A 19,920-nucleotide genomic window follows, 5' to 3' on the forward strand; every position below is an offset into this window, starting at 1 on the left:
GCATGAAAGAGTTAAATTATTGTTATAATATATTGTATATTAACACTTTATGCAACATTCCTCTTTTACCAAAAATGCGTCATTGATGATAGGGGCAGCATTTATGGATGATAGGAGTGTTTCATTAAAAAAAGGTGTTTAACTTTCACCTGTTTGTGGAGTTTTGTTGATTTATACTGTTGGCAGGAAAATCTGGAGTTGCAAAAGAAACACAAAACAGACTCCAAAACAACCATGTGAGTGCACTGCAAGCACAAGTACAAACAATATATTTTACTTAAGACTACAATTGTGTGCCCATAGGTCATATGGGGCCCCACCAGCCTTATGATGGATTATGTCATGCTATAAATAGTCATGTATTACAGTAATTTTGCAAAATTGGTCTTTAAAAAAATGTGATTTAACTACCATAGACAGTATCTAGGAAAGTCACATTATGCACTGCTCATTGACTATTGCATGTTCCCTCTGAGATGACAGTTTGCTAATGAAGACTTTAAAAGAGTTATGATGCTGCTCTAATGTCGCTCCAGAAATGCACACAGGAAAAGACAGACAGGTAGTAAATTATTCATCAGTTCACACCCGTAACAATCTTCTGTCATCACTACTCTCACCTCCCTAACTCTCACCACAGAGCCATCCAGCCATGCTGCCAAGAAGGAGGGCCCGGCCTCCATGCTGTGGTCCTTCAGCCCCATATTGCTGCCTTCGAGTGCTCCTTATAAGCTCCTGTGAGTGGACGTGCAGCGTTCATGTGCTCCAGGTCAGAAATGACACCATACTGAGTGCTGTGACTTCAGAGGATTTTTGTTGTTGTCATGCAGTGTTTCATTTTTAAAAATTAGTCAGCCGGTACAGAGTTTATTTTGTGATGCAGTATTATCTTTGCAAATGACATAATGGTGGAAATTTAACATTTTCTGCTATTTTATGCAGGGTAAATAGAGGATACATTCATGACATCTCATTTTAGCCACCTGATTTAAAGCTGAATGACAGAATTTAATTTATTCATTTATTCCATGCGGCTTAAAGAATATGTCAGTGTAAACCCTATCAAACTGATATAAATGTACTCTTGGTGTTTATCATTGTTTTCTGAGGGGGATATGGCAACAGTACAGATAGTCAAAAATTATATCAGACAGTATCTATGTATTGCTGGTTTTAACAAAATAATTTAATTTAATATAAAATGAGTTTTTATTAATACACTCTGAAAAAAATGCTAAGTAATTATTAAATTAAATTAAATAAAATATAGAAAAGGATATGATTAGAAGCATTGCATCAAATTAGAAAGCTATACACATTATATACATGATACCTTAGATTATGTAAATTAATGTTTCAAATATTAATGAATATAGTGTATAGGCCTATATTTAGAAATAATGAGTCAAGTGATGCTCTTCTTATTGAAATTATAGCGTGACTTGTTAGAGCCTTACTTGTGTAAAAAAAAAGTATATTTATTGTCGACAAAAAAATTCCCCCATAAATAAGGTCCATTAGCTGCTGTTCTAAATTAATGTATATTAATGAAATGTACTGCTTTTATAAACTACTATTTCCAACGTTCAATCTCATAGCATTTATCACAATAATGCATTGTATCTCTGTAGATAAAGCAGTTATTTACAATGGTTACATAAGATAAGACAGAACTTTATCTCGAGGGAAATTGCTGTGCAGCAGTTGCAAAAACAAAGTTAAGAGGAGTGGAAATAAAACATATGCAAAATACAAGTACTTAAATAGCAAGTAGAAAAACAATGTATAGGAAATTTAAAATACAATATGTGGCAAATACAAAACTAAATAAAAGATAGATAACAGTAAGGTGCAAAAAATAAGAACTAGCTCACATTAAGGTTCAAAATATAAAAACTGGCTAACAGTAGGGTACAAATGTGAATAGCTGCAATTGACTATTTGGTAAGATATAAATGAACTCCTGATCTTTTATTGTTGTTGTCGTTTATTATTGAAGTATATATTTTTTTACTGTCTAAAACCATGTTTTACCAAACAGTTGAGCTGGCCATTTTTCGGTTTTAGCAGTTTTTGGTTTTTTTTAAATAAAAAAGGGATTAAGATTTGCTGTTTTTTTTTGTTTTGTTTTGTTTTTACACATATTTAATGTTATCCATTATATATTTGGTGAGGGAGATTATGCCTGTATGATTTTTTCATCATTTCTGAGATGTTTTCAAAAGCACTGTTACAGTAAAAATGTGTGGATATACTACTAATTACTACTAATTACTACTACTAATTCCATGTTCACAAATTAATATATGGTATATTAACATATTTCAAGCATTATAACAGTTAAAGATTTATAATTTTTTCCTCTCTGTTTTACCATTACCATGACTAGCCATCTCAACCATTTAGTAGAGAAAAAAAAATCCTGTTATTATAGCCCCAAGGACATAAAGATATGCAAAGAAAAGAATAATTCCATCGCTATTTTTCTCTTGATGAGGACATTTAAGGGCTGAAAACATTCACAATTTGCATTTCATATTTTATATATAAACACTAACCGCAGTATTTTCGACAGCATTTGAAGGCCACATGCCTCTGGAGGCAGGAGACACGCCCCTGTCCACTGAGCCCCAGCAGACGCACATCTCGTCTCCCATTGGTCGGTTCCTCTGTTGCGCTGGTCAACGCGGCTCCTGATTGGCTGCTGCCGGACTGATTGAAGCATCTGCGGCTCGCGCTGTGCCAGCTGTCCTCCTCCTCGCGCACTCGGCTAGTGCTGGGCAACGGAGAGAGGCTCCTGCAGAGGAGGATCTGGCAATCTGGAAGAAAAAGGGTAAGAAGCCAAAAAATAGGCAGATAAATTAAGATGTCACGGCTTATTTTGTAAAACCGAGCAGCGATTGACAAGAATGAAAGGAATTAATCCTTAATATTATTTTTTAGAACATTAAAATTGTGATTTTATGTCGTCTGACGTTGATAACCGCAGGGTACTAACGTTAATGACCGTTAATTATCCAACCTCTTCATTGACATTAGCTAAATATCTGCTTCTTATTTACACATTTTCAGTAAATGCTATGTTTCTCCTTCCCTGTACATTTGAATAGCAGTTAATTAATGCAGGCATTTTCTTTACTAAATGTTATTTCAAATGGCATTGTATGAATTTTACAGAACGTTAAATTCGGAAAAAATAATTTAGACTGGTCCTATGTTACGAGCTAGCTTCGTATGCTTTTCAGCGACGAAATTGTGTGTGTGTGTGTGTGTGTGTGTGTGTTTGTGTGTGTGTGTGCGCGCGCGCGCGTGCTTGTATATGGCGTGCCATCAGTGCAGTAAGGCTGTGTGTAGTGTGTGTGTGTGTGTGTGTTTGTTAGCCGTTATGTAAGTCTGATATCGCTTATAGGTTTTTTCTCTGTTCTACCAAATACATTGAGTCACAGTGGTGGTGATGATGATGAAGAGGAGGGTTTGGAGGCGTCATGCATACAAACGAGACTGCTGGTGTGTGTGTGTGTGTGTGTGTGTGTGTGTGTGTGTGTGTGTGTTTGCGTGCGTGTGTGGTTGAGAACATGATGTGAACTGAACAGGTGATTTGATGTCCTCCTTTGTGTAGAGGGTTTTGGGCAGGCAGACCTGCTCTGGTTTTGGGGATCAGGAGGTATTGAGGCCTTCACATCATTTGCTTTAAGGATCCTGGAGGGTGCTTTAGGGGGCTCCGGGGGTCCTGAGTGCCTCACAGTGAATTGAATAAATTACACAGCATCCTAATCACATGACGTAATCTGTTTTCCTACACATAGTTTATTCCTTTAGGATTGCATCTGTTTTGTTAAAACAGAATGACTTTTTTTTTTATTAGTTGCACTGCATTATCTTTTATTCTGTAAATGTTAAAATAAGGATGGCTGCACATCATATATTTGCAACAATTTGAAACACAAAAAAAACAAATTCTCACATTTGAGAGTATGCAATAAAAAAATATCTTATTTAGTTATTGGTTAAATGGGCAGCGTGTAGATGCAGTGAGCAAGAGGGTGGAGTTCTGCATGTTTTTCCCATGTATTAGTGGCTGAGTTTCACTTTGGCTGCTTGAGTTTTCCTCCACAGACCAAATTAATCAAGACTGTGTTACTGTAATCCACCCTCACTTGTCTATTTGTATATTTATATGTGTTAGCTCTGTGATAGAGGTGGGGCTGACCCTGGACCCCACCTCTGGCCCAGTGTAAGCTGGGAATTCTCCAAAAATATTGCACATCATAAGGGGTCAGGACATTTGGCTTATGAATTAAGTATACACTGTTTTTAGCCTGTCTCAGACGAAAGATGACCATCATGAAAGAAGTGTGGCGATATCTTTGGTAGCGGCACCTGCCACTGTGGCTGGTGGATTACAAAATCTACCAGACACTCAATAGATTACCATTGTTTTTTGGCTGGTGAGTAAAGCAAATCTAGAAGCCACCTGCATATTTTACTAGCATTTTGCTAGTGGTTGGTGCTAATTTCCAACCCTGGTTACGACCCACATCTACTAACCAACCAATAGAAATGCAGCATGAAATGATGCACTGATCAGCACGACTCTGCTAAATGTTTGTGGATGCCCTTGCCACAACCGTGTCCACATTTTCCTCCTCCTCCTTCTCTTCCTTCAGACTTTTTTCAACGCATATAAATGCCACTAGAGAGGGCGCGATTCATGTTTTTTTTTAATTTCCTCTCACCACTACAGCGGCGTAGATGGATCACGCGCGCTGACATTTTGTTCTTGTGTATTGACATCAATGGACGTACATCAGCCTGTGATTCAGTAGGCGTTATGTTGTACCCAAGTTTATTAGATCCATGTCACACAGTGTAGCTGCACTAAACTTACAAGATTGCTAAAATCTTACCGTCTGCAGGAGGCGTTCAACAATCTGTTATTGTCCATGTATGTATTATGTATGTTGACTAATTGTTAGGTAAGTGACACTTCACTAAGCTCTGCCTCTTTGTGATGATCTGTCAAGCTTTCAGAGTAAGCGTGGAGCCCACACTGTCACTAACTGCTCTCCCTAAAGAAAATAAAGTCAAAGTTTTGATTGAATGAAAAAGCATGATCAGAGAGGAGCAGACTGAAGGGTCTGCGAGGTGTGTGGAGGATGTATCCAGGATGTCAGATTCTCTCAGCAGTAAAAACAGCTTAAAAAGATAAAGATAGTTAGAAGCTCAATCCTAACGTACAGATCACAGTATAAAAGTGAAGCACCACATCACTGGCGTTTCAGACAGACGACAGTGAAAATAAAGGGAAACTTTCGTGATTTTCAAGCAGCTGGCGCCATTGCAGTGTGTGCTGTCGGTGGATGGGAGAGGAGCAACAGGGGAAGTCAAATGCTGCTCATCTGCACACATTGTGATGACACAAAGCTGGTTTAATATCGGCAAAGTTTCCCTTCATTTTCATTTATGTATATTTTAATGTGTATACATTTGTAGCTGGATTTGGTTTTGAAACAGCAAAGAAACGTTTATCTCCTGTAAAACTTTCCGGGTAAAAAGTATCATTTTTAAACATGCCCCAGCTACTGTTGTCATACGATTACATGCAGTTTTATTTATTCTGTTTCAATGTTGTAGTTTGTCAATGTGGAGCCAATATTAGATACTTTGTATATGATGGGGTAGAGCTGTAATGAATAATCAATTTGTTACAAACTGTTAGATCAATCACCAACTAATTTCTTATTTGAGAAATTGTTTATCAGTTTGAGTAATTTTTAAAAAATCAGGAAAAAAATATTATCTGATACCAGCTTCATAAATGTAAATATTTTCTTTTTTTTTTTTTTTTTACTATTTTATGACGGTAAACAAAGTATTTGTAGGTTTTGGACAAAACAACTAATTTGGGGATGTCACATTGGGCTTTTGGAAACTCTGGTTAACATTTATCACTTTTTTTCCGACAGACCAAGCAGCTAATACGACAGAGTAATTGCCATACTTTGGGGTAGATACTAATATAGTACTGCATCATATCAACATATTACATGTGTTTTTTATGTAAAATATGACTAATAACTGCAAGTGTCAAAGAAATTTAGTTGAGTAAAAGTACAACATTGTGGACTAGGAAAGGTCAAAGGTCAGACAAAACAAATACTGCCGCAACAAAAATAGTTCTTTAATAACTTTGACAGTTTGCCTGAGACAGAGGCGAGTGAAGAGTGATAAGTGAAAAAGATGGATTAATGAAAAGATGAGACCTGTTTTCCTGTCTTTCACAAATTTCTAAAATGATAGCGTGATAAGAGTGTGTTTAGAGAGAGAGACGCCCCTAATCCTCTGAGTGATGGCCTAGTTAGTTAAGCGACCGCTGTTGTTATTGTCTGTTTATCTGTGTGATTCACTAATGGCTTATTCATCCATGGACCTCCAGTAGCACCCACAACTCTCTAAACCTCATCCTCTGTGTGTGTGTGTGTGCGTGTGTGTGTGTCTGTGTGTGTGTGTGCGTGCGTGTGTGTGTGTGCACGCATTTCTGACTTTTAAAATAGCTCTACTACTCACACACATATGAGCTCACCTCACACATAATCAAACACACACACACACACATATATTAACTCTAACACACAAACACACACACACAAACCTAATGCTGTCCCTTCCCATGGCGATTACTCTCCAGATCGAGCAGGAGTCAGCAGCTGTCTACTCCTTTCTTCTCACTTACAACATGCATCAACACACACACACACACATTTCCATGCCACACATGTAGCCGGCACATGCTCAGAAACAGACATCTGAGGGTGTCAGCAGCTAATATGTCACATCTAAACTGTTTATAGATATGCGGGCCTTTTTCTGAAAATAGATTTTGACTTCATGTTTTTTAAAAGTCTTTTTCCTGCCTTTTGTTCTGTTTCTGACTGAATCTCTGCCTCTGCTGATAAGATTTAAACATGCTGGTAATGCATTTTTCTATTATGATAGTTTCTGAGGGGTGACCAGATGAGGGACACTGAAAATCTTGGAGCAGCACACCAAAACCAAAAGTCATAACTAAATTTATAGAATTCTTTTATGCTGTTGTAGTTATATCAGCTAGTTGAAAACTATGTCAATACGAAGACTTAAGGAATCACATACTGATGTACTTTGGTGTCTTATTTTATAGTTAATATTACAAATTTTCTGATATGCATAGACTAATAGTGATACAGTTAACATTTTCACAACAATCCTGTTATAATGTGTTATGTATCTATGTACAAAATGCTTGATTGTCCTTAAATGGTGGGTGGTTTCCCTTAAATAGACAAAATGTTTTAATTTGAGGGAGTACTTTGATTGTAAGGAACAAAACAATAACTGGGAACAAGCTGGGGCTCGGCGAATAATTGGCTTTTATTTTCAATAACAATTCCAACGATTATGAAAAGAAGATAATCAAAATAAAATGATTATTGTGTCTCATTCATTATGCTTTCGTTTTGTCTTTGGTTATAAATCAAGTGCACCTCTTTCCTTTACAGCAGGGGTGCTGAGTATTGCTAATTTGGCCACTATCTCACTGGATTTAGCACTTTTTCAGATCCTTCTATAGACCTTTTTTTTAAAAAGCGACTGGCGACAAATTCTCCATCACTGAAAAGGAAACATATTCAAGTATATAGTACTTTGTTTAATGTGTTTTGATTTTTTCGTACTTTTTTTTTGTTATTTAGTTGAAACTTATTTATTTATTTTCAATCAAACCCACCGTTCAGTTCAATTCAATTCAGTGTTATTTATGAAGCCATTTATAACAAATCACAATTTGCCTCAGAGGGCTTTACAGCATTTTTTTTAAAAAGACCATTTTTGTAGTTTAATAAATGCAAAGCGTTTCCAAGTCAATCTTGTGTGAAATAATTGTGATCTCAATGTCGCCCAAAATAATCGTGATTAAGATTTTTGCCATAATCGACCCATGCCACATGCCACTTTACATCTTAATTTTTATTTTTTACATTTGGAGGATAATTTAGCCCCCTTTCCAACAAGCTATGTCGACATGGTTGGTACCAATGGATGCTTTATGGTGTCTAGTTTCACATGATTTGACCTTCATGCTAACTTTAAAAAAATGAGCATGCCACAGTCCCCGAAAGCCAGTAATATCCGCCTCTGATTTAAATACCCTCACCCGTTTTGCTTTATTTAGTTTTCAGGGTGATTTCACTGATCTTAGGGCGTGTTTAAGCATATTTAAGAATATTACATTGGTTCTAAAATTGAAGTTTTCTTAAAGATATGCTGTACATAATGTAACTTGGACAATTAAAGGTAAGCAGCACCAAATAAAAACACAGGCTCAATTTGCGTTAAAGAAAGCAAACTAATCTGTGAAGTAGCTGTGTGTTTGGTATGATAACCATGTATGATAACCATGCTGTTCTAAAAACATGTTTGACATTGTGACGATGTGACTTTGGGAGTCTGGACTAAATCTGCCTGCTGCTCCTCATTCATTATTAATTAACACCCCCATTAAAAACTGTCTGCATGGAGAGAGAAGTCAGGGTGTGTCTCAGTGTGTGTATGCGTGAGTGTAATGTGTGTTTGTGAATGTGGTCACTGATTGTGTACGTGTGTATCTACAGTTTGTGTATGTGTGTGTGTGTGTTTGTGCGTGTGTGCGTCCGTGTGTTTGCTGAGGCAGCTGGTCACAGGGTGAGTGAGAAATGCTGCATGGTGTGTCACTGTTTGTGTGTGTGTGTGTCTCTCTCTCTGCCTGTCTGTCTGCCATACCCGCTATGACACAGCAGAGAGCAAACAAACACACACGCACGCACGCACGCACGCGCGCGCACACACACACACACACACACACACACACACACACCTGAATAGGTCTAAAATAGATCAGTGGTTTTCAGCATAGTGGTCTTTGGAGTTTGAATTTGTAGATGCAGTTAGTTGAGGCCAGACAAATGCGTCAGTTGTTTTAGGCGGCATCCACATTAAACCATCTAAGCTGGAGTTATTTTTCTCCTTGGCAATGACCTTCTGTCCCAAAAAATATTTTTTAAAATCTCCACAGTAGATAAATCACAAATCACCAGTCTCAGGATTTAGTGTGAACAATAGGGCTGTACCTATCAATGATTTTTTTCTTGATTAATCTAACAATTATTTTTTCTATCAGTGGACTAATCTCATGACTAATTTATTGATTATTCTATATTCTCTTGATTAATATAACAATTAATTCACCAAAAATACATATTAAAAACTTTTTTTCAGTCACCTTCTCTTAAAAACAATGATAATAGTGGCACATTTTAAAATAATTCTTCTTTCCATGTCACTGCTGTGTTATGATATTATCAGTAATTATTATTATCATTATAATAGAGCTTATTTGTCATATGCCTGATCAGAAAAATACTGGACCTCAAATTCAAAAGGATAGCTGTGACACACACATCACTATATACCACAGCAGCCTTGAACTGAAAAATCTCTATCTTTTCTTACGTACTTGACTTTCAACTTAAATTGTTTGTAACATGGATTTATTTCATCATTGTAGTAATATGCAGTAAAGATAATAACTGGTAAATATACATTTGCATCAGTGTGAGGCAAGGAAAATAAAGGATTTAGAGACAGTAACGGCACTCACAGTACTTAAAGCCGTTTTCTCACCTGAGCGCAGCCAGAAAAGTAAATGGAAAATTTGCAACGGCCAATAACAACATTAGGTGACGCGTAGTGTAACGTTACTGACCACTACTAACAGAATCATGTTCTGAGTAGAGATTATCCGAATATATCATGCTTGGGTGGGGACAAAAAGTAAACAGGATGGAGCTGTGTTGCTACCATTTTGACAAAGCGCTCTGCAGTACTTTTGCTTCAGGTGTCCGTGCCTATGATAATCCATTATAGCTGCAGCCGTCAGCTGTAACTTGCTGTCTGGCAGAATCAATGTTCTGTTAGGGTGTAACTCAGATGCAGCTTTCTATATAGCGATGCGCCCATGCACCTTTTTGCAAATTGACATGTTTCCATAATCGATTTCAACTACGAATTGCCCCAGCCCTTGGAAGTTTGATCATTTATCACTTCTCAGAGACATTGGGCTGTTGTGTAGCAGTAATCTGAGCTGACTGACACATCAAGCCCACCTCACATCACATCATATCACGTCACATGCTTCATAACACCTCTTGTTGCCTTATGTCCTCAATTGTCTCCTCGGTCTCCTCATATCACATCATTTCATGTTGCCCCACATTTTTTGTAAAAAATATCTGTTTCTAACATGCACTGGGAGCTATGATTTGAATGCTCCCTTCCTTTAGCAGCTGGAGGGCTTACTTTGTGTGTGTGAGTATTAAACATGTCACTTTCCAGAATGTCACTTATATAAGTTGACTTTAATTTCCTTTGGCTTTCAGTCCTCACGGACACAAAAAGCTCCCAGTGTCCGGTGCAGAGGCCTGTTTAGTCAGCGTTCCCGTTCCCACTCACAGTCAGCCAGCTGTGTGGGTTCGGACAGAGCTGACCAGAAAAAAAGTGACAACAACAGCTTCAGCCTTTAACCCTTTAAAACCTGAGCAAATTGGTGTGATTTATTTGAACAAAAGCATGGGGAAAAAGGAAACAATCCACCTGACAAAAAAATTTCCCACAAATGTAAGTAAATTAGAAAAAAAAAAACAATCAGAGAAATTTTTCAAGAAAACTATATTCATAATTATTCTGGTTTTGTATATTTGATATTATGTTACAAACACAAAAAAGAATACATATTGATTTAAAAAACAAAAATAACAACAAAACTCGATTCAATTTGGATAGCTTAGTGAGGAGTACTTTATGAATGACAGTATCAAAAGCTTTCCTGAGGTCAAGAGAAACAGCACTGACAACACCACCCAGATCAAGCAAGGATTTTATTTTCTCTATAGGAAGACAGTTTGCCGTCTCTGTTGAATGTTTAGCTTTAAAGCCAAATTACATGGGGTGGAGCAACATAGAGCTGTTATTGAGATGGAAAATGATCTGCTCAGCTACCCATTTCTCAGCAACCTTGGGTACAATTGGTAGAAAGCTGATTGGCCTGTAATTACATATGGAACGTGGGTCACCAGATTTAAAGTCTGGAGTGACAATAGCAGATTTTCAGGCGTTTGGGAACTGACGAAGGGATATTGAGAGGTTACTGATTGAAGTAATTGGATTACCTAGTGCTGAACCAAGGTCTTTGAGCATTGTTGTCCATCCCAAACACATCCTTGACTCTGAAAGGTTTAAGAGACCTGATGATTTTCATGACTTCATTTTCATGATTTCCACATCACAACCTTATTTCTCATCATAGCATATGGATATTCGTCATGTTATAGTTTGTTTTAATGGCAGTTTTCTAAGTGAGGTCCCATTCTTTCATCACTTTTAAAATATTGTTTATCCAAGAAAGACGATTCTTTTTTGCCATATGTTTACTCTTGCAAGTAATTTCTTTAATAATATTCTGTATTTTGTCTCACAATCCTGTTCTAGATTAGCTCCTGACAGCAACTCATTCCTGTTCAGCTGGTAGAATGAAGTTTTGAAATTGTCCCGCTCACTTTTTGGGGTTCTGTTAGAGTAGCTGGCAGCAGAGGGTTAAATTTCTTACTGTTCAACTTCTTCACTATTATGATCAGGCAATGAAAAATTGCAGTGATTGATCAGAATCATCCAAAGCATTTGTTGTCATTTTGTTTGCCAGAAACACGTTTAACTCTGTTATGTGTCGTTTGTAACTGGCAGCAACATCAGTAGTAATATCAACAAAGCTCTGAAATTTTAAAAGAAAATCGGCAAGCTGTATTTATGGCACTGCTGCCACTAGAACCCTCCACTGTTTCCAGTTTGTTTCCAGTATGGTGTCGCTTTTGATTTGTTGTGATTTGGTGGCACTTCCCTTCCATGCCTTGACTTTTTGCGAGGATCTATACCAAACAAAGATTTTCTTCTTAAGTCGGTAGAGTAAAATTTATAGGCTGGGACATCTCTGCAGCACCACAGTGCTTAATTTAGGATGGTATTTTGACACACATTTTGCCTTTATCAAATATTGTGCCTCCTGGCAATTTTGATAAAATTCTGGCCACTGTTTCAGCCCCAAGCTGTTGTTTTAAATATTTCGCAAAGTCTTTCTTTTTCTTTAAAGAAATAAACTATGTAGAAATCCAACATAATTACCAAGGACCATAAAAATGCAGTATTTCAGTATTTAAACCTCAGTTGAGAATAGTACATTGCACAGCCATTTATACTATATATTGATAAATTAATTAATATTGTAGTATTTTATATGATCCACAGATTAAATGGATGGTACTTTTTGACACAAAGTACAGTAGTGTGAGTCGTCTACAGATGCTGTGGTTGTAAACAACCACTACACAGATTACACTGATTGACCCTGATGGGGGCGCTACCAGAAGGTCAGAAGGTCAAAGAGGTTGAGATTTAATTTGAAATGATCTAATCAAGGAGAGGAAAGTGTTTTTTTAATTTCCATCTCATCGTTTTGATTTTTAAACAAGAGCTAATACTGGCAAATCTGTCTTGGTGTTTTAGTATGCTTCACCACGACTACTATGACATGCAACTGTTTCTGTGTCTGTGTGTGTGTGTGTGTGTGTGTGTGTGTGTGCGTGCATGTGTGTCTGTAAGCATTTTTCACTGAAAGCACTTTGGTTCCCATCTCCTGGGAAACCAATCTTTTATTGTGGCTGCCAGGCCTTTAGGGCACTGCTCTCCATACTACACCCCCCCCCATCACCACCATGTTTCCGACGATCACTTCATCTTTCATCCATACACAATCATTCCCTTCTTCTCTTCCTCTGTCTCTGGACTTATCACTTTCTGTGGCCATCCTTATTACATGCCTCTCTCTTTTTTAAGGTCTCTATTTTTCACTTCTTTCAATCTTCTTTGAGATTGTCTGTTGTGTGACCTGATGCCAAATAATTTGTGTTTTGTGCTGAAGATATAAGCTTATGGTATGCCACAGAGAAAACCTAGATAGTATGAATATTTACTTATAAATGTCACTTATATTCTTTTCTCTTATAATCATATATTTAGAGCTATGAATATTTTGGAACTGAGTTTACCATCACTGGAAAAAAGTTTAAGTTAAGAGTTGGGATGGAGCACTGAAAGACTATTAAGTAGTTTTAGGCATCCATGGAAGATTTTGTCGTTTTTCTCACTCAGAGAGTAACTTGACCAACAGGAAAAGTAAAACCTAATGTTTTTCCTTTCAGTGATTTTCTGGACAACTTTTCTCCTCTTTGGACTCATTTTTTGTGTCATCTGGTCGGGATTCAAATTTCTCTCCTCATTATTCTGTTCACTGTTCTCTTCCCCTCCTCTCTTTCCTTTGCTTCCTTTCTCTATTCTCCTCCATCTCTTTGAGTTTGATTCTGTGTGACTGGGAGGCCATTGTGTCCTGCCATCAAACACATTGCATACAGCCATCCATGCAGAATACACACATGCACACAGAGGGATGTTTGTAGAAGAAGCTCTCAGTTTGTTGATCCCATTAGAATTGCTCCTGCTGTTTTTTTTTCACTAATCAACTGTTAGTATCACATATTGGACCAATACCTAGTCAAACCCTCATAGAAATAAATACACATGTGTATCATAATTTGAATTGCATAGATTTTCATGAAAACACAAAAGCCATACAAATGATTTAGTTTATTTGAATTTCTCTGGTAATATGCGGGAGAAGCTGAAGCCTAGCATTTAGGCCACATACAGCAACTTAAGTTTCTTCCATTACATCAACGAACTTCAAATAAGAAGACAATAGTGCAGATTGTCTGAAAATCTCAATACATAAGACTCAGCTTTATAATCTTAATTATAAAATGTATAAACTTGAAAAAAAAGTTGTCCAAAGCAAATGTACTGAGTTTGACATGAACTGTACTGTAATTAACACAACCTGAAATTACCATTTCTAGAAGTTATCATTATCTTTTGTAAAAGAGGGGGCAGGAACAAGATCACAAATACTGCCAGGCATTCATTTTGAAAAGTGCTCACTGTGCTACATACAGTAGAAATCCCTGAAATTAGGTCAATTAGATCCAAGAGCCCTGCAGGCCTAAAATTCACCTTGCTTTATATATCTGTAGAACAGAAGGCTACAATCAGCAATTATTTCCATTATTTATTAATATGATGATTTTTTTTTGAGAAATGGTGAGGAAGTTGTGAAAAATGTCATCCAAATAACACCTTCAGTTAGCTTATTTTATCCAAACAACAATCCACAATACCAGAATATTCAGCTTTCTATTATATAAGACAGAAGAAAAAAAGTTATTTTTCTGTTGATTAATTGACTAGCTGTGTCTGATGAAGCCTATTCATCATAGAATACTTAGGCTGTCCACTAAAAACTGATTTAATTCCTTGATGGCAAACCTTTATAGAGAAATTGCAAAACAGTTTAAATATTGTCGATTTAAAACCAGCTTTATTCTTCCTGGTTTAGTTCATAAAGCTGGTAAGATGAAGTGGGTTACTTTAAAAAGCTTCTACTTTCCATCAGTCCTTGCAGAAACTCTGACAATCTGTTATATTCTGTAATAGATTTGTAAATTATAGATCCTCTGCTCACCTCTTAATATTTAATGGACCGAGCTGACACACTAAAAGCTTGGAGGAAGTTTTCTGTCTGCAGAGACAAAAAGACAGACTATGCGTCATAAACTGTAACTCAGCAGAAAATACAAAGCCAGTGTAGTTATGGATGATTGTCCTATAGTGCTCACACAATCAGAGACAGCATCCAATTTTATTGACTGAAAACTTTGTTTTCTTAGCAGATATATCGATTTAATTTCTGCAACAACGGCTGAAACACATTCACTGCCACAGGCTTCATTTGAGTTGTGGTATTTGCCCTCTAAGGTGCCAACACATCACTCAGGATGCTGTTTGCTCTTTTAAATTCATTCTTGCTGGCAGTGGCTTTAGATTTGTTGTGGAGGCACTATGAACAAGGATCATTAGAGAGGTTGAATTCCTGCAAAATCAAGTGTTCACCTTGATTTAAATTGAGTTTTCTTTATTATAATAAGCATATTAGATACTGAATAGAAACAATTCTTCAAGTATGGCAGGAATTTGATTAACCCCTAAAACAACATTTATATTAATATAACAAAAAAGTCACTTTGCTTTTTCTTTCTTACCTTAAGTATTTTAGAATGTTATTTTACAGCTTTAAAAATAATAAGCTGGATCCAAGTGATCCAGATTTGTAAATCCAATGTTTTGCTATCCAGGATCAGCTCATCCATCTTACTTTTGTACCAGATTTACAAAGCAGTATTGGATTGGGTCAGCTGGATCCAGACACAAACTTTTCAAGATTAGCAAATTGGGATTACCAGTGCTCTAAATGGGACTACACATCACAATGTAGGCTACTGGCTCTGTCAAGAGGAGGAACAATAGTCAGTGTGGGGTCACTTTAAGTGTTTTATTTGAAGAGACAGAAAGCAGCATGGGGGATGCAATTGTTAAAAACTACTTTAATAAAAAGTGATAGTTAAAAGTTAAAACTGAAGTTATTACCACATCACAGATTTTTATGTAAATGAATGTCTCTTAAGTCACTATTTGTTACCGAATGAGGTAACACAATGGTAATTGATCCTTTGGCCCACTGCTGAAAGCACTTGCATTTGCAGTACTGGGAACAATGTCTGATATACTGGTACCAGACCAGTTTGAAAGTTTTACATTACATTTTGTCCCTGAAATCCACCCTAAAGCCACCTTTCTGCTGGGATCAGAATAATCCGTATCTTTTGGATCAAAGGTATCCCAACCCTACTAAAAAGTTTTGAACAGCACAAACTGAAGGTTTGATCCAGATCAAAACCGAGACTGGATTACATGGTCTAATCCTATTTCAGAATCCTGTTTTTCTTTAGAGTATCCATTGTCAAGATTTGATCCAATCCAATGGCTGAAATCCGATCAGATTACTTTAAACAATTGTGTCCAGAGCACTAAAACATTTCTTTTCGTCTCTGTCAGAACTATTTTTGTTTATCTGGCTTGATCTTTCAGTTTACTTTTCAAATGATTCTGTGTCTCTGTTTCGTCAAGAACTTCTTTTGATAGCTTAATCTTGGTCTGCCTACATTCAAAATGTGCCTGTTTAGGCTCATCTCCCTGCATTTTGTCACTTTAATTTCCATCTTTGACACTTTACTCCTCCACTTTTTAAAATTGTATGTACCTCTATTTTTTATTTGATTTGTATTTTTTGTATCAGTATATTGATCTTGTATTTATTATATGCTATTCTATTTTCATGCATGCAACTTCTACCCTTGTATTTACCCTTGTACTGCTGCAAAACTTGAATTTCCCCTCTGGGGATTAATAAAGGATTATCTGTGTTTTGTATCTGGTGGTCACTGTGAATAGAAAAGAGATAGAGATTGTTAACTCTTACAAATACCTGGGTATTTTGATTGAAGACTTCCTTAATTTTAGACCACATGTGTTGTACATGGTAAAAAAGTTGAGGCTAAAACTGGGTTTTTATTTTCAAAGGAAGCTGTGTTTTTCTATTAATGTAAAAAACATCTTGTTACTGCAACTTTTTTTACCTGGGTTAGACTATAGTGATCTTTTGTATGCCTCTGCTCATTGTCTCCATATGGTTGATACAGCTTACCATGCGACCTTGAGGTTCATCACAAATTGTGAAGCTCTGACTAACCATTGCGAGTTGTGCTCACAGGTTGGATGGCCTGCTCTGACGACCAGTTGGCACTTAATTTGGTACACCTTCATATATCTATGGCAGTTCTTAGTCTGTCCCACACTACCAATGATGATGTGTTTTCATCATGGAGGAAAGTACCGGACAGTATTCAGTACTCTCAGGACCTGTTTATGCTCTCTGTCCCAAATGCTTGGACAGAAATTTGGAGGCTGGAATTTGTTGCAGAATGACGAAACTCAAGGAGCTGGTGTCATTAAATGTTTTTATATCTAAAATGAAAGACGTAGAAGCAGAGTCTAAAGGATGTCAGTGTTTTTAGTCTATCCGGTTGACCACTGACTCCCAGAAAGTTTTCTTTTAACACTTCACCTTTGTTATGTAATAAATATTGTTCCTCTGGTAGGTCCATGGCTGCCAACATGGGGTCGATGCGTATCCTCATCAAAGGAGGGAAGGTGGTCAATGATGACTTCACCCAGGAGGCAGATGTCTACATCGAGAACGGCATCATTCAGCAGGTAGACCCCATAATATACACATGCATTTTTACTTACTTGCACACACTAAAATGTATCTACTTCATCCTTTATTTTCTTTTTTGTCATTCACACACACACACATGCACACGTGTACGCATGTACACACACACACGCACACATGCACACTGTCCAGTGTATCCCCAGCTGTTAGTGTGACTCATTTCACAATAATACAGTATGAGGAGAATGAACTGCTCACTGAACTCGGTGGCCCCACATGATGATAGTGAACGCTATAATTAGCCCACAGAATGTTGTCATGGAAATAAGCATCGGCTCACGTGAAGAGGACGCGTTTGACTCAGAAAACTGGAAAGCCCAGCTGCATTCCTACCGAAACGGTCCACTGACAACTCTTCATAGACTGTGTGGATGCTTACATCCATCGACAGTATTATTAAGAGGATCACGACACATACGTACGTTACATTAAATTATTCATCAGTTTTTAATGATACAATAGCACATTCCCCAAAATGTCAGGAAGCACCACAGCTTTAGAACAGTCCCTAAGCAAGAGCTTTGTTGCAAATTCTGCATATTTACATATTTTCTGCTTGTTGGGAGTTGGAAGAAGTCAACATCAGATATCAGTTTATTCTTTCAACATAACCGGGCTGGAAACTCACTACACCTGAGGTCACACCGGGACCAGCATCTCCTCTCGTCCTGCCTGCCACTATCACACGCACATCTGGCACCAGAGGAGAGAGGGGGGAGGTGCTGGCCTGATGGCTGCTGACAGCGGTGTTCTGCAGTTACTGTGAGCTGCAAGCATGGGAATATATGACAATATATTTCCTCCTTGTTCTCTGATGATCTGAATAAGAAACTAAATGTGTCTCTTGTTACTTTTTAAAAAACAATGTCACTAAAAGGGTCTGAAAGGCGCTAAATAGCATTAAGGTAGGCACGTTAGTAGTCCTTTTTTCCAGTCTCCTTGGCACCTTAGATTGTCTTGTTCATTTTTTTTTGGATGTGGAAATGTTGTTCTATTGCACAACAATTTCATCAATGGCGGGGAAAGTGTTAAGATATATCAGTTTTAACTTAACCGAATAATATGAAGCAAGCACTCGCTGTGGTTTCGGTATAATGTGCCATGGAAACCTGTCTTAACTATTGATTGGTCTTCTTTAATAATGCCACTCAGTCTTTGTGTGCACTTTAATGGACTACATTAATAATACATTCACCTAAACACCAATTCATTAAATGTCCATTATTGTCATTATTTATTCTGTGGTTAAGATGCAATAAAGCTTTATAACTTGTGCTCCCTTTGGCAGGTTGGAAAGGAGCTGATGATCCCAGGCGGGGCTAAAGTGATTGACGCCTCTGGAAAACTGGTGTTGCCAGGCGGAATAGACACCAGTGTGCATCTGCAGCAGACCTTTATGAACGCCAGCATTCAGGATGACTTCTACAGTGGGACCAAGGTATACACACGTGTGCACGCGCACACACACACACACACACACACACACACACACACACACACTCGTCAGCATGCCTGTGATTAAACACATTTAGAAGCCTGAGACAGCTGTCATACACAGGCATACCTTCTCTTTCACTCTCTGTCTTGTCTACATGAAAATCTTCACCCTGCATTCAGCATTGTATGTTTATCAAGACCAATGACCACATATGTTTTCACGCTGGTCCTATAGGAAGCGAACAGCTGTTGCAAGTTTCTGTTTGAATACTTGTCTTTTTTCACACTCACAGCTGTTCAGTCTGCATTTGCGCTGGGGTTATTAGTTCATTTCTTATGGATGCAATGCATGTTTTCCACTGAGACTCAGAGCAGAGAGGATGATTTAATAATTAGGAGACTTAAAAATTCAAAGGAGGGAATGTAATTGCTGCCTGCAGCAGTACTTGCTGGAAGATGTTGTTGGCTGTTTTTGCTGTTGTGAAGTGTTTTTATAACTGGGGGGTTTAAGTCATAGGTGACCACTGGGTGTATGACGGTGTCGTAGGTGTTGTGCATGTAAGCCACCAGCCATGGTACAACGCTCCATGACTTAAAACTTTATATTCCTACCCCTATGCATGTGTGTACAAAGACAAATTGCATTGACTGTGTCATTAAATGAAGATATGAATTGCAGCTTTCAAATATTGCACTTATTTAATTTGTGATTTAGATTTTGAAACTAAAAATTTCAGCCCAACAATCCAGAAAATCCTTTAAGTTTGATGGATGGATGGATTTGTTTCATCCATCCATCCACCCACCCACCTACAGTTTGCAGTCTTCCTGTTCAGTATTATTACTACCCTACAAGTAGAGCAGTTGAATGTTTGGATGGTAGGTTTTGTGGTAAACAATACTACCTGCAGGGTCTGTAGTTCTGTGTTGAAGTGAAATGAGGTCTGAGTCTGATGGAATGCCAGCTGAAGTGAGGTGAGAAGAATTTGGGGGGGATTCAGTTGTCTGTAAGCCAGCTTTACCCCGACAACACCCCCCTCACCAACCCCCACCTACTGACCCTGCTGCCATGGCAACTAACCCCCACTCATAGTGTGGAAATCAGAGGGAGCAAATGT

General features: G+C 37.6%; 1 protein-coding gene across 1 annotated transcript in view; it reads left to right on the top strand.

Moving 5' to 3' along the window:
• Window positions 1-2,677: 2,677 nt before the first annotated feature.
• LOC121955620 (dihydropyrimidinase-related protein 5-like) overlaps window positions 2,678-19,920 on the top strand; it is a 31,889-nt gene continuing 14,646 nt past the window's right edge. Inside the window, exons 1-3 of the mRNA XM_042503652.2 lie at window positions 2,678-2,833; window positions 17,229-17,343; window positions 18,654-18,803. Coding sequence (XP_042359586.1) covers window positions 17,233-17,343; window positions 18,654-18,803 — 261 coding nt within the window. The 5' untranslated portion in view covers window positions 2,678-2,833; window positions 17,229-17,232. The remainder of the gene's footprint in view (window positions 2,834-17,228; window positions 17,344-18,653; window positions 18,804-19,920) is intronic.

The sequence above is a fragment of the Plectropomus leopardus genome, chromosome 16 (assembly GCF_026936395.1).
Source record: "Plectropomus leopardus strain MGB_pleo_1.0 chromosome 16, ASM2693639v1, whole genome shotgun sequence".
Lineage (NCBI taxonomy): Eukaryota > Metazoa > Chordata > Actinopteri > Perciformes > Serranidae > Plectropomus > Plectropomus leopardus.